The sequence below is a fragment of the Microchirus variegatus genome (genome assembly GCF_963457635.1).
Source record: "Microchirus variegatus genome assembly, chromosome: 8".
Classification (NCBI taxonomy): domain Eukaryota; kingdom Metazoa; phylum Chordata; class Actinopteri; order Pleuronectiformes; family Soleidae; genus Microchirus; species Microchirus variegatus.
In genome coordinates, this window is record NC_139809.1 from 2,111,112 (window position 1) to 2,126,954 (window position 15,843).

Consider the following 15,843-nt stretch of genomic DNA (forward strand, 5'->3'; position numbering starts at 1 on the left):
ACTGGATTCTGAATCAATGATATCAGGGACATATGTTAGAAGTATAACATTAGATACCAATATTAGGTCCACACAGCTGTTCTATTTTGAAAATATTTTTGTTGTGTTTTGATGTACACTGTGATATTTTTTGGGGAAAGGGTTGCTGTTCTGTGCACATAAGGCTGGTGGGGTTCATGTAATTACACTGAATGGGGAGTGGTATCAAAACGGATTGGGAAATCTCTTTAATCTAATCTCTTTGTGTCTCCAAGTGACCATTTTTGTTGTCCATTGCCGTTTACAGCTTGATTTTAACTGCTCAATCTCTGCTCCAGGCCATCACCATGAACACCGTACTGTCGTCGGTGCAATCTATCATGCACACGTTTGATGGAAAAGCACAGGAATTCGTCAGTGAAATTGATAATGTCCATATGGTTTGGCTTGAGGAGATCCAACAAGAAGCCAAGCGCATGTTCTCAAGGTAGACTTGAATTTATAAATAAAATGGGATCCTTTTGCTCTTTTCACAGGTTTACTTCCTCTGAAATGTATTGTAGTCCACAAATCTTCTGCAATTGTTTTCCAGGTTATACAATTGAAGCAATTTCTATTTGTTAACAGAGATTTCAACGCTGAACCAGAATTAATGCCAAAAACACCATCACAGAAAAAGAATAGTCGAAGGAAGCGTGTTTCTGTGGGTCGCCAGGAAGAAAATCAAGCAAGCCGAAGGTTTGTTGCCTGCTTTGTTTTTTTGAGAGTTTTACACATTACTTTTTAAATACTAAATTTTCTTCTAATGTCCAGGTTTTCAAAAGGAAAGCGTAGTAACCTTCGTGGCTCCTCTGTCAAATCACTGAACCACATTGCTGAAGATGAAGCCATGCCTGAGGCTTCTACCTCACAGGCCAGCCCCACCACACTGCCCAAACGCACCACCCGTCAAACCCAACAGACTAAGACAGGGGTATCGGAGGATGAGAGCTACTTGTCTCATGGCAGCTCTGACATGGCGCAAAACATGATGTCTGAGCTGATAGAGGAAGAAATAGTGGATCTAAATAACAAAGCAAACAATCCAGAAGTATCCTCTGATGATACATGTGGTGATGCCCAGACTCCACCAAAGATACCCTCACCTAAGGCTCTTGTCAGGATCTCCTCAGCAGACCGCTTGTCTGCAGAGCTCGCCAGGAGTCTGGAACCTTCTCCTGGCCGTTCAGCTTCTAAGATCACACTTGCTGCAGCCCCTCAAAACTCTCGCCGGAGCTCTGTGCGGTGCTCTCTCAAGCTACGGCGTTCTCTGGCTGGTCTGCGACACAGTATGACTCAGGAGTCTATTCGCCGCGCCTCTCGCCGTTCCATGCTCAAGAGGAAGACAGGTCGCACAGGCAACTCTTCATGCAGCAGCAATATCACTGGTGAGACGGGAGCCATGTTTTTCATATTAGTGTATGAAATACCACACATTTGCAAAGTCTGGTGCACTTTAATTATTGCTATGTTACATCTAACTTTATGTCATTGTAGAGGACTCGAGTGTGGACTCTGTGGAGGAAGAGGATAAAGAGGGGTAAGTACATATTCAAAAATATTTACATTTTCATTTGGAGGCCACTAGTGCTGGGCAGTATACCGGTGAATACATTTTTCAGCAATAGACAAACTAAACATTTTTTGAGTTGTAATGGTAACAGAGGGCTACATAGGTTTTCCAACACACTTGGGATAGTAAGGTTGAGGTGAGGAATATTATTATTAATATAACTTGCAACTAACTTCACCAATGTCTGTTGTGAAATTGTACACACTAGAACTTTTGAGCAAATTCTTGTGGTGGCAGGTAAATGTATCTTCTTTCACTTTAACCTGTGACCATATTAATGTTTGACATCTACAGCATGTCAGAGGATGTACCTGTAGACACTGAGGGTGATGCCGCAGCAGAGGGATCTTTGGAAACTCAAATGGTATGAATACATGCGTTGGTCTATGAAGTGCCAAATAAATCCTACATTTTATTGATCAGCTGATGTTTTAGTGTTGCATTAATTGGTTTAAATGTATTTATATTCAGCTTAATCTGAGCGTCCATCCATCTATTGGACGTGTTACCCGCTCAGTGGCTGCACACTTACCCAAACTGGCCCCCCCATCGCTGTTTGTTGCTGAGCAGAAAGTGGCCACACCGGACAGGAGGATGGGTAAAGAAGCTCTCCATTTTATTAATTTAATTTTAATTAATTACATTTTATTTCATATTTCTTGGTGAACCTATTTATATGTTGGTGTCTGACAGTTTTGCCAAATGTGTTTTCATTTTCAGTTGTAAATGAGAAGCAACAGACCCCGCACTTGGTCAGAAAGTGAGTGCTTCTCTTTGTGTACATGCAGGAAAACATATGATGAGGGATTGTCATGTTCTTGTTACTCCCACCTGTTATCTTAAATGACAGGATAATACTTGTTGAACAAGGTTGTTGAATAATAAATTCTGTCATGCGTTTCTGTTCCTCCAGGTCTCGCCGAAGTACTAAACGTAAAGCGCCAGACACTGTGGAGGAAAGTCCCACTAAGAGGCTCTCTCCACCCAAGAAAAGTCAAAGTGTAAGTTAAAACTCTTTTTTTAATCAAGTTAATAATAAAACATGGGAAATTTCCATGAAATTATGAGTGAGTTTCACAATCAAACAATGAAGTTTTTGAGTTGATTCTCTTTTTCTTTCTTTTTTTATGCACAGGTAATGAAGCCCCACATGAAATCTTTTTTACACACTGTGCAGAAGAATCAGATGCTGATGATGACTCCAAATACCCTTGGCCGCACTGGTGTTGTCAAGTCCTTCATTAAACACACCACTCCGATGAAGGCTGACCCCAAGGTAAGTTGAAAGCTTAACTCGCAGCAAAGATGCAGTGCTGTGGTGGCTGGGGGCGATAGAGGCGCTTCAAAAAAAAATAAAATATATATATATATATATATATATATATATATATTTAAAAAACATCAGTCATGGACAAAAAGACTGATTTCCTCCTTGACCTTCACAAAAAACAACTATGCTTACTAGTAAGTTTCCTGAGGAAATGCTTCAGTTTTTTGAGGGATCACACTGTACACGCACACAATAATTATAATCAATGGGTTTGTTCTAATTCTCTCATATCAATCTAGCTGCTCTCACATATGCACTGAACTCTGCAGATTGTCATATGTATGAATGCAAATATCTCCAGAAGTTGCTTCAGTCGTGTGGGAACGCAGCATGAGAACCTCCTGTAGAATCCATAGCGAATTAAAAGTGGAGTGCCTTCTTAATCCAGGTGTCAGTCCTTGGCCTGAATCTTCAGAGATTCTGCTGCATCTTTGGCTGATAAAGGGTTTTTCTCACTGTACATTTCTACATTAGCAACAGTGTTGTTTTTGACAACCATCTTAGATTTAGTCTTAGTCTTTTGGATGAAAATGCTTATTAGTTTTAGTCACATTTTAGTCACTTCTATAGGTGATAGTTTTAGTTGACGAAAACTCAAAAAGGATTTAGTCTAGTTTTAGTCGAAAAAAAGAAGTATAGTCTTTTAACAAATGTATTTAGGTCAATAAGTATTGGAGATTGTTGTTGGGCAGTGTTGCACATAAGTTGTGAAAATAGCAGCAGACCTATAAGTTCAACACACTGTGAGCTTGCAGATTGGCTATTATTACACACAAAGAGATGACCACACCGTCACTGAATGTAAACATGGCTAAACATGCTGCTAAAGAAACACACACATAATGAATTGACGTTAGCGTAACAGAGGCTAACATTAGCCACTACTACTAACTACTGTGTCCAGTTCTTGTCATGTCCTGCTTTCTTTCTGCCGCTACATAATCCATCCGTTTGTTGTTTGCTAACATGTTAGCAAAAATATTGCTAGCGTAAAATGCTAACGAGTCCACTTACATAAGTGTCGGGTTAGAAGAAGTACAGCCGCAGTCCCTCTGTGGGATTCCTTATCCATCGTCGTTCAACGGTGAAAACACACACACGCACAAACACTGCAGAAGCAGTAGCGGGGTACGTGCATATTAAGTAGCAATGTGCTTTCTCTGTGACCGTCAGGTGATTGGCCGAAAAAACTAAATGTCATGCGTTTCAAACGTCTGACAGACCACCCACTAACATTTTCGTCCATTCTCGCAAAGAGTCATGTTTATCTCGTCACCGTCTCATTATTGTTTGTTTACACAGCAGAAAATACTTGCTGCATACACTTTATTTGATATCTTAAAAGTTCTTGGCTCACCCCTTATATCCTTTTTTTTATATATTTACATGTATTTTCTTGAGCTTTGAAACTATTTTATTCTCTTATATGGATGTTTGTTTTTTTTTCTCCCCTCATCAGTTGAGTGTTGGTATCGTGGTAAGTGTGACAACGAAGCACTCACTGTATGTTTGTGGGTCCAAGTTCCCATTGTAACTGGGTTGAATGTCTTCTCATTTAAAGCACTTTTCCACTTTACAGTTCTAGCATGACTCTGCTTTTTTTTTTTTTTTTTTTTGCTTTTTCATTAGTGATAGTACCTGGTGCTCTTTTTAGTATCTGCTCTGGCAAGGTTCCAAGTGAGCTGAGCTGATACTAAAATGTGACATTGGCAGAGATTGGCACCTGGAAGAGTCATGAGCACGACGTCAACACAGGAATCAAACCGAACAATGTCAAAATGTAGATAAGTTAAAAAGACTAAAAATATGAGCTAATCTCCAACATTATAAGCCGGCGATCATGAGCTAAATCACAACTCATTCAACTATATTTCAGTTCAGTGACTGTGTCAGACTGAGTCACGATTCAGTGATCTTTTTAACAAAGTGGTTCTGTTGATTCAGGACACCGAAAATAACTGTTTTTCTTGTTGCTAGTTTGTTTGTCGCATAGAAACCCGACGTCACGGCAGTTTCGTGCAGCCGTCGTCATACTGTACACCTCACCTTTCACCTCACATGAAAAAGACCTGATATCAAACCAAGTTGAGTCATGCTAGAACTACTGTATATAGTGGAAAAGCACCATTAGCACACATCTCTTTACACAAGCCCCTTTCCTGTCTCCATATTCTACACTTGAACCTTGTAATTTTGCAGCACGTGTGTGAAGTGGGCAACTGGATATTAATAACACCCCAAACTGCACTTAGTTGATGGTTTCACTCATTCCATTGGTCACTAATGCTCATGTTATGCAGTTGTTTAGAATATAACAAACCTTCAAGCAACCTAATACAGTTTTGGTGACTTCACTTGTTTTTGTTTGGAAACTAAAGGAAAAATACATCTTAACCAGAATCCATGTTAATTAACGTCATCACAAGTTTAATGACCGCTTTTATTCTTTTGATCATCAGTAGAGTAAAGTACACTGAGGGAGGAGATCGATCAATTATACGACTACAGTTCTTTATATAACTGCACTGATCTTTGAGAAGTACTGACGGGAGTATAGTGTAAATGTTAATAAGTTCATCATGTAATTGTTTTTGTTTGTTTTCCACCATACCTTGAACAATGTGTAATTAATTGCCTTCTCTTTGTTATCAAAAGGGTCAAGAAATAAAGAAAAGACAAGAATTTGCTAGTACAAGTACATAAATTCAGAGACCAATTATCACAAGTCAACAGTAAATCTCCATCACATCCTGTGGCCCTGTTGTTCACACGGTGTTAGAAGTCTGGTTGGATGGATTTTTGCTTTTGGTGTCTATTCTGGGAGGTGAACACTTTCTGCATGAAAGCACTCCATTTGCGCTTTTGCATTAATTTGATTTTTTAAAATTTGTTTATTCATTAATTTCTTTTTGAACACACCTTTGAATCGTATTTTCTTGTACATGTATAGACAAAAGAGCGACACAAACTGGAAGCACTTAAAAAGAAGCAAGTGCAAGAAGAGGAAAGGATGAAGAAAATGGAGGAGGAGAAGAGACGGAAACAAGATGAACTTAAACGGTTAGAACTCAGTCTTTCACATTTTATACGTATTTATTCCAAGCCAGTTATTATGTTTTATGCATTACAAAATGTATCCTAATGTTCATAATTTGTGTTCCAGGAAGAGGGATGAGAGGCTGAAACGGGTGTTTGATGCCAAAGTGAAAGAAGAGCAGAGGGAGGAGGAAAAGAAAAAGAAGGTTGAGCAGAAAATGTTACAGATTGATGAGAAAAATGATAAGGTATGGAACAAAATTCAACCATATTTTGTCCTTTGTCTCATAGGAATTTCGATGAAAGACAAATTATTCACAACACGCCAACTCTAACCAAAACCTGCCCGCTGCCTTCAGATGCATTTTCATTTAAACAATGTTTGCACACTGGTTTGAAAAAGTCAAAACGTTCACCCTCATCTCATATTGTGCTTCTTCAACCAGCGACAGGCGGATGAGAAGGCCAAGCGGAAGCTGGCCCTGAAACGTCTGGAGGAGCTTGAGCAGAAGAAGTTGGAGGAAGAGGCTAGGAGGAAGAAGATGCAGCAAGCAGTAAGATTATGCTTTTTTTCCTCCTCAAAGGGGACATATTATGCTAAATCAACTTTTGTATCATTTAAATCCCTATATTTAGGACTCTAGAGGCCCTTATCAGTCGGTAAATTGTGAATAAAAATAACTCACTCATGTTTTTGTGGTCCTCCTCAGTCCAAGTACAGGAGATAAAACACGCATTGTTGACTTCCGCACTCATAGGGACGTCACAATAGGCCTGGGCAGATGTATCGATTAATTAGATTTTTTTGTTCCGAGGATTTTAAAAATATCTATTTTCTCTTACTACGGCACACTTTTTTAATGTTCGCACTGGGGAAATGTTCCGGGGAACGCTCATTCGTGGCACCGCCCGTGCATCTCCTCACAAACACTCACCCACCCAGGGTCTCCCCCGGTGCATATTGCTTGTTTATTTACTTTATATACACTTTTTTTTATACACCACAGATTTTTCTAAACCGTGGAACAAGCGCGCTGCGCCTGCATGTAACCGGCGAGCGCCCTCTTGTCCAGGTGCCGATTGAAACTCAAGTCTTTGAGCAGTTAACTGAAGAGATCGGCTCATCTGATGCATCTGTTATTCCCTTAATTGCAGCGTTGTAGGGGTAAAATTGCGCATAGAGAAATGATCCAGTCTGATATGGAGAAGCGCACGACGCAGTCGAGGGAGAACAGTACAGCGCAGGGGCGGTGCGAAGAAATCTGTCTGCACCAGATGATGGGGCACTACCACTTTTTTATTTATGTTAATTATTTTACTTTTAAATGTGACCAGCATTGCATGGCTTTGTTTTAAGATTGACTGGCATTTACTTAATTAGGATTTAACTTAAATGAAAACGATTGAACAATTGAGAAGTCAGTGGATTCAAGAAGAAAGTTGCATTTCAATGGATATTTTATTCACTGACACAAACGCTTTACTGGTGGTAAAGTAAGTATAAAAGGTAAAAAAACAGACTTAAAACGGAATTTGGAAAAAAATAAAACGTATATCTTAGGGCCCTAGATCAGTCAGAGTCTGTGCTACGGTCATGGAGGATGTATTTAAAATATTTCAATTAACTGACACTGAAACACTGTATGTGTAAAAGTCATACATTTACACATAGTAAATCATATGAATAATTATTTTGTCTTTAGTAGTTAAAAAAAAAAAGTTTTTTATTAAATAAATCGGGGATTTTATTTATAGGCCATATCGCCCAACCCTACGTCACAATGCGCTAAATTCTTGGAATTGTTGTTCCAAGTATGACGTCGTCATGTTATAAGTATTATTATAGTTTAAAATTAAGGTTTTTGAATGCAAGCATTCAAAGCTACAATAGTTAACTTCTCAATTTGGCTACTTTCTCCTGTGATCACTGCTCAGAATCATGATGACGATCTGTGCGGTTTGATTCATACTACGCAGTAACTGCCATTTCTTTTGGCTGTATCTTTATCAGTTTCCCTGGAATGACACATTTAGATCAGACCCTTTTTTTTTTTCTTATTTTACATTTGTTTCTTAAGGAGGAAGAGAAGCGGCAGCAGGAGTTACTCGCGAAAAAGAAGCTGGAAGAAGAAGAACAGCGAGCTCGTAAACTGGCTGAAGCTCGCAAAGCACTGGAGCTGAAGAAGGAACAGGAGCGAGAAAGAGAGCTGGAAAGAGAAAGGGAGCGAGAGCGTCAAGCTGCTGCTGAAAGGTTATTTATTTTCCATACTTTTCTATCATAATAGTTGGGTCCAATTCCTATCTTAACCCTCAAGCTCAACCCTTATCTTAACTGGCTTCAAAACCAAGTGTTGAGGGTTATTTTGTCACTTAGAAATGGGACACCCCTTAAATGCAGATGCGTCTTCAGACTGTAGGGGGATGAATAACGCGAAAGCTGCGTCCAGTCTGTCAACTCCAAAAAAGAAGAATAACACATTTACGTCACGATTATTTATTTATTACTTTATTTCAGTCAAGTTATTAGGTTGTTAGTTAGTTATAAGATGATACTCGTACAAATACCACAACCACGGACATATTCAGCTGACAGTTACCACACACCACGACTTATTGAAAAGTAAACCATAGCAAACGATCGCTTGTCCGCACCGGCCGGCTATTGACAAAAGATAGTAAAATAAAAATAAATGTTACGCAACAATGACGTCAGTAATCCATAATATGGGCCTAAACTAAGATAATACAATGGTTTTCATCATTTTTATATCTCTATTAACAAAGAAAATACTTAATTTGTATCGCACTCGCTTCGCTGCTTTCGACGCCATCTTTCTTATGTGAAAACACGCAATGCATTCTGGGTAGACCTTGCTCCCAAGGGTGGTCTCGGAAAATCTCAATATTGAGGGTGATACAGCCCTTAAACTCGCCCCTCAACTTAATTTTTCTGAGAATCAGGACAACACTTGCACTAGAGGGAGAGCATTTTTGAGATGGAGGGTTAAGATTGAGGGTTAAGCAAGGAATTGGAATTCACCCTTGATGTGTAAAGGATTATTACACCTCAATATAACTCAATCTTGCACTGCAGAAGAAATTAGATGAACATTTACACCAGTCTTTGATTTACAGGCTTGTTGACTAGTTTTTTTTTATTTATATTTTGTCTTCAGGGAGAGAATTGAGAAAGAAAAAGCTGTGGCTCTGCAGCGAGAACTGGAGAAAGCAGCGAGAGAGAAAGAGAGGAGAGAACTGGAAGAGAAGAAAAGAACACTTGAGGAAAAACGAAAACAGGTGAGACGTCAAATCAAGACGTTTCTTCATTATAGATTTCCTCCTTGTCCCTCATTTTAAGTGTAGCTCAAATGTTAATTGAAAATGATAATCTAAATGTTAATATGCTTTGTATTCCAGCAGGAGGAGGAGCTGAGGTTTGCTGCAGAGAAAGCTGCTAAGGACAGAGAGGCAGCAAAGCAAAGAGAGGCTGCTGCTATGAAACAGGTAAACTCGGGAATTGTTTGATATTTTCAATTTTCCTCATGTTAAGAATAAATGTATTCTGATACATTTAAAAAAAATTCTATCCTACAGAAGTCACACCAACAAAATAAAAACAGATCAGTATCGTGTTGGATGTTTCCACATAATGTACTAGTTTATTTTTATAACATTATATAGTTGGGACAATTAACTCCTATATTCTTATATGTAGCCGATATTGCTCTAACGTATTAACTCTAATATTATAATGTGAAATATATATTGTTCTAACGTTGTGATACTGATCTGTTTTATTTTGCTTGTGTGGCAGAAATATGCGTCTAAACTATCATTTGTTTACAAGGTATACACAAGGTATTTGAACTTGAAAACAGTTACCTATGAGATAGAACAGTCTGATGTAATTATCTTTTCTCTTTTTTTTCATAATTAAGATTAAAAGTAAAGTCCTGAAGTAATCGCACGTTAAATTTGCTACTGTAGTTACTGATGATGCCTCTCACTTCCTGTTTGCCCTGTGTAAAGAAACCTGCTGCTGGTCTGAATGTGACTGTGGATATTGAGGTAAGACTGTTATTTTATTGACTAAATTATAATTTGGCAACCAGTGACCATATTATTTCATATTTATGATTTGCCTGAATGTTAAAAAGTTTCTGTCATTAAATTACATTCACAACTTTTCCACTCGTGTTTATTTTTTTTGCAGCAGTCTGCGATGAAAACACCAGTTGGAAAAGGTGGAGGCCTCAATGTGACTGTGGATATTGAGGTAAATATTGAATTATATTCTGGTATTTCTGATTTCAACAATCAACGCTGCAGTTGGAGTGTGAGAGGACTAGACTTCAACCTTGGATAAATCTATGCAGTTTCTACCACCCTCTTCCTTATCCTTTATGAATCATGTCCTTTTAATCAGAAAAGGATTGGGCACACTGCTGTGCCATGCTAAGTGTTTCCGTCTGTGCTAATCGGATGGAAAAGGCTCAGATCAGAGAGCTCCCACAATCCCGCCTACTGCAACTTTAAATCGTGGCAGAACTGATTTGTCATCGGGGTAAAGTTTTACTCCGTTTTATTTTTATCCTGCGCAGAAATCACCACAGTCATACTCCATCACTCCAAAGGGTGGCAACAAACCCCCGATGAAGTTCAGAAATAAAGAGGATTATGGGATGGACCAAAACAGTGATGACTCTACTGATGATGAGTCTGCCCCAAAGAAACCCATTCCATCCTGGGCAGAAGGTATGTACTGTATTATTATATTACTTTAGTAGCTTATCGCTCACAATGCTGCTGTGTTTAATTCATTCAGGTTGGTTTATTTCTGTCTGTTCTATTTGGTCAATGTGAAATTTCTACCCACGGTTTAGTAACCATATCTACTCATTGCATGACTGTAAATCAATCCATGATCTTCTACAAGATTTGTGTCATAAGATATTAAATAATATAAGTCTATTATTTCTTAATTAATTACTTAGTTGTCCCAAAAGGCTGCTGTTGTTGAAAAGTTGAGCATTGTTTCACAAATTAAATTTAAAAATGACATTGTCATTCAATGTTTTGTTTTGTCCACAAACCAAAGTTTGTGACGACTAAGAAACTGAATACGAGGATAAATAAATGAGTTTGCTGTCTCTAAATGAACAATAATATGTCTAACCATTAATTACTCCCAACATTATGAGCCTGTTTGTGTGGGTTGTGATGCCGGTCTAATATTTTCTGCCCTAGGTCCCAACCTGCAGCAGATCATTATGAAGCAGTACTTCAATCCTCCTGATTTTGACTCGTTTTTTGGAGAAATTGAACCACCAAAACTGGAGGACATCTTTTATAAAAGCAAGCCTCGCTATTTTAAACGCACCAGCTCCGCCGTGTGGCACTCTCCTCCAAGTGGATCAAAGTAATGTCTGTGCACTGTATAAAGTTTATTATTTGTCTGTTTCCAAAAAAGTAACATTGTTTTTCTATTATATTACATTTGTCTTCTTAGGGGTCAACATTTTTAACAATGTTGTTAGTTTGTAAAATATCAATACTTATTTTATGTGATACACGGGAGATGACATCTGTATAATAACACACAGGGATCTGGATGTTTGAAAGTTTTTGCTGATTCATTAAAAACTTTCATTTGTATAACATATACTGGATGTAAATGATAGAATCACTATCTTTGGGATTGTTTTAAAAGTGCGTTAAAGTATAAAAGGTTATTCATAGAAATGTGTTGGATTCTGGTGTTTTAGCGACATGTTTGTGACAATTCGTTTCCGGTTATTTTTACATCTCTCGCTTGGTTGTAAGTAAGTGGAGCTTTGGTTGTGTAACCGGGGCATCAAAGCAATATATTTTTGTCAACCTGGCTACTAATATTATATATATATATAAGTGCTGCACGCACTTCGGCCTGGCACTGGCCGGATCTGGAGCACCGGGGGTAACGGGTGCCGGCCCGGCGGATGAAGGAAACGGGATAAACGGCCGCCTCTGTATAAAGTGAGTATTTTGGTTTATATTTATTTTTACCACCGCATTTATCCATGTTTATATGCAACGCCAGCTGAACAAACGTTAGTATTTTTGCAGTCCTTTCACATGTAAGACCAGATACTTCGATTCGCTAACGCTATAATCATTGTTTTACAGACAGTCATATCACCTAACACCTTACCGTCACTGGAGTGGATCCACAGACTGAGGAAAGATGATCGTCTTGTTTTACCTGCCTGTGTTGTTCAGAAGAACATACGCAGCTCCTGAAAACAGTACTGTGTCTACGAAGACTGTGGATAATCAGTCTGATTTTTCTTTTTATGACTATTAATATTAAAAATGTAAATTCATATATGTTGTGGTTTATTTTCTAGCCCTTAGTGTTCCTCCATTACAATAAACACTTCAGAATTAGAGCTGCTTTGTTTACCGATGACAACTGCATAATTTTTATTGTAAATCTAACTTGTCTTGTATAATAATATAACAAAATCAGTAACTATTCAGCCTCCTTCCTAAAGTCTTTACTTTACACAAGTGTACAAATGCATGCAGGGTGTGAAGGTGAAAAAAATACCTTTATTATTCACAAAGGAAAATGTTTTACCATCATATTCAAGTTCCTTTTTTGTTCCTTTTTTGTCCATATACCGTACTACATGTGTACAGGTTGTGTGTGTTCAACCAACAATACCAAGAATGTTAATGGGTGACAATGACACACAATATATGACCTAAGTATCCTGTATAAATACAGCAATCTTACATTACAGCTGATATTGTGCCTTCAATGAACGCTATTACATTATTCATAATTGTTCATTTGTGTTCACAATGTCCCCCCCCCGAGATTTACGCCCTTGACACATGCACTCACACACACTCACACTCAGCACTGACTGTTAGAGAGAGACGATGTTTCACTCCTGCAGCATCTTTTGCAGCGAGCAGTGTCCGCAGTCGGTCTTCTCCTCCTCACTCTTTGCTCTGCTCATCATCCACAGTATGCGACTCCATCTGCTATAGAGTCTGCAGGAGGAGAGGAGGGAGCGTCTGCTTTCTGCCAACACATCCGTGGTAAATGAAGTACCTGGTTTTGCTGCCGAACGATAGGATACGTGGAGGAAACACAAACTTGTGCAGGACAAGGAGAGATGTAATGGGCGGACCACATTCGTAACCTGGAGAGATCTATACATCAGCACTTCTGACACACAGTGTATTTCTTTAAGGAACTTCCTCTGCAGGCTACTCTCTGTATTGCTCACCTGGGACCTTTTTGCTTTGGAGACATATCTCTGTGGATTATTACCTGCTGCTGCACAGAGAAGAAACGAGACACCACTCTGCTATGTTGTGTTGCTTCACGTGAAACACCAAGATGCAATTAGTGCAGACTCTGACTCATGTTCCAACACATTCACTCCATGCATGTGGTTAGTTAAATGTGAGATGTCCATGTTTCTTATACGGGAACACACAGGAGGTCCCAGGAGAAGATGGCATTCTGGAGGAGAAATAAGCCTGTTGGTAAGACAATACATCCTTTTATTGTCTTTCCTTTTGCATGAAAGAACTGGTCATTTGATGCTTATTTTTCTGCAGATGTGTCAATTTAGAATTCCCTCTTTGGAGGATCAGCCACTAAATGTCCCTCTTATCTTATTGTTAATGCTACACAAATCAGTTACAGATATAAACAAAGTTTTCAAATGTGAAGGAGCACCACATCTTCTCGCTGTGTGCAGCTTTGATTTATAAACGGCTGTTAAATGTCTTGATATGTTTTAAAAGCAGAAACAGACCTGTGGTTGTCAGGCAGGTGAACGTCTCCTCCTGCCATGGTGCACTGTACTCATTAGAGAGATAATATACATGGTTGTGAGTCTGTAATGCACAACTTGGCTATGAAATGAGTTGGTGTTTTTTTTTTTCATTTGTATCATCCTGTGATCAGTGTCTCATTTATTTACGCGTGACATGTCTTCTGCCAATATTGCTCGCCTGCTTCAAGGTTTGACTTGTTGTGCATTTGCACATGGTCCTGTTCATACCTTGTTTGTGTAACAATTGTTTATTCAAGTTATTTTCAAAACACTCTACTTCTTATTCGTTCTCCTCTGACCTTTGGCATCTATTCTCTACTACTCTCTGCAAACCCTTACAGTGGTTGCGCGTGAAAATACCAGTAGATGAGCAGTTTCTGAAATACTGAGACGAGCCTGTCTGGCACCAATGACAATTCCACATTCAAAATCACTTAAATCAAATTATTTGCATTCTGATACTCAGTCTGAGTCAAGTCATAGCAAAAAAAACAAAAAACAAACTGAAATCACAAAAGTATGGTATTTTTGTCCTGTATTAGAAAAACTATTGTGCATTTCCATAGCTTCTAATTAAATGTTTAAACACGCTGAACCTTTTGAACTACAACAACCTTTTTAAATAATTAACCGTCACAGAAGCCGATCGTAGCAGGAGGACAGTGTGTGTTTGTGAGAAGATCCTGTTGCAGTTCTTGACATGTACATTATGTACATCAACAATGATTTCAGGTCAATTGGAAACACAGAGTGAGCTCTGTGCTCCTTCTCTCACTGGTCTGTGTGGAAAGAGCGCTTTGATGAATGGTTTCATCATGTTGCAGGTGCAGGTGTTGTTTTTGACTGCTTAGCTTTCCTGTAGGGACCGATTAAAAAGCATGGAAAACACACGATAACGAACCCTAATGAAGTGCATCGACGTATGAGCCGTGAGATGTCGGTCAGAGTGGTTGGTGTGGTTCTATTGGTGGTTAAAGGGGCAGAGTCGGCAAGGTCCACAGGTTAAACAGCAGTATACTGTATAGCTTTTGTTAAATGATCAAAGAAGTCGGGAAATTAGGTGTCTGGGAAGGTTCTCAGTCAGTCATCAAAGTCAATGTATCTTCAGGAATTCAGATGTAGGGAACTTGCTTCTCATCCAAGTTCTAATTGACTGATGAAAACTCGTTACAGACTGGAAAGTTGTTAAGTTAAACAATGAACGTTGTTCCCCTCAGACTCCATTTAAAGGGACACTGTGTAGTATTTATGGGTTTATATGACCCAAAATCCACTTTTTTATACATATTATGTTCTCCTGCATTGTCTAGTCGCTGTATAATAGTTTTTGTTTCATTTTCGTAGTGTTTCAAAAAGTCATGTAAAATAACGCCATGTTTTCTTTCTACCGGAGCCTGTAAGGACAAACGCGAGAGAACAAAACAAGCGTCTCTTTACTTGTAGCTGAAGTCCCGCCTCCACTCTCTCCGCTTCGTCTGCTACGGCCGCGGTAGCTCCGCCCTCTGCTGACACGGAGAAAGACGACGAGGACGACATTTGACCGGCTGCGGATACCGTATCGCTCAGGGAAGGGAGGGGGTGAGCAGAGCAGCAGGTCTTTGTTGTAAATTTCAGCCTCTCCTCTAGATGGCACTATAAACTACTTACTTCCCCTTTAATGATGTTAATTCCACCCGATTCGAGGTGTGAATGAGGGTTGCCTCGACTGCCTCTTGCCCTGTGCAGGATAAAGTAGTAGTCAATGAACGAGGGGGTCATCTGAGCACAGGCAGATTGTGATGAGCACGTGGCTGTCTGGAATACGTCCTCGGATGCAATCACAGAAATCTCATTTGGAGACGGTTGGAGAAGGACGGATGAGGATCACGTTGAGTTGCATGAATCCAACCTGTCTGCAGGATCCAGTAGAGTTGCCTCATACATACATTTATGTGCAGCCACTGCCACAATACTATCACTAATCCTCACAATGATTATGTTTAATAATGGTTAAAACATATTTCATGTTACATAAGCTGTAGTAGAGCTTTGATGCACTCGAGCTTCTG

General features: G+C 39.1%; 1 protein-coding gene across 1 annotated transcript; it reads left to right on the forward strand.

The window, feature by feature from the left end:
- Positions 1-326: 326 nt before the first annotated feature.
- On the forward strand, positions 327-11,380 carry LOC310930626 (inner centromere protein A-like; the record flags this gene model as incomplete). The annotated part of the gene is made up of 17 exons (XM_083893661.1): positions 327-466; positions 607-717; positions 793-1,406; positions 1,516-1,558; positions 2,505-2,592; positions 2,727-2,867; positions 4,381-4,398; positions 5,872-5,981; positions 6,085-6,205; positions 6,404-6,511; positions 8,036-8,208; positions 9,134-9,254; positions 9,378-9,458; positions 9,987-10,025; positions 10,171-10,233; positions 10,559-10,712; positions 11,205-11,380. The coding sequence occupies 17 exons, from the start codon at positions 327-329 to the stop codon at positions 11,378-11,380; spliced, it is 2,301 nt and encodes a 766-aa protein (XP_083749787.1).
- Between the last annotated feature and the right edge of the window lie 4,463 nt (positions 11,381-15,843).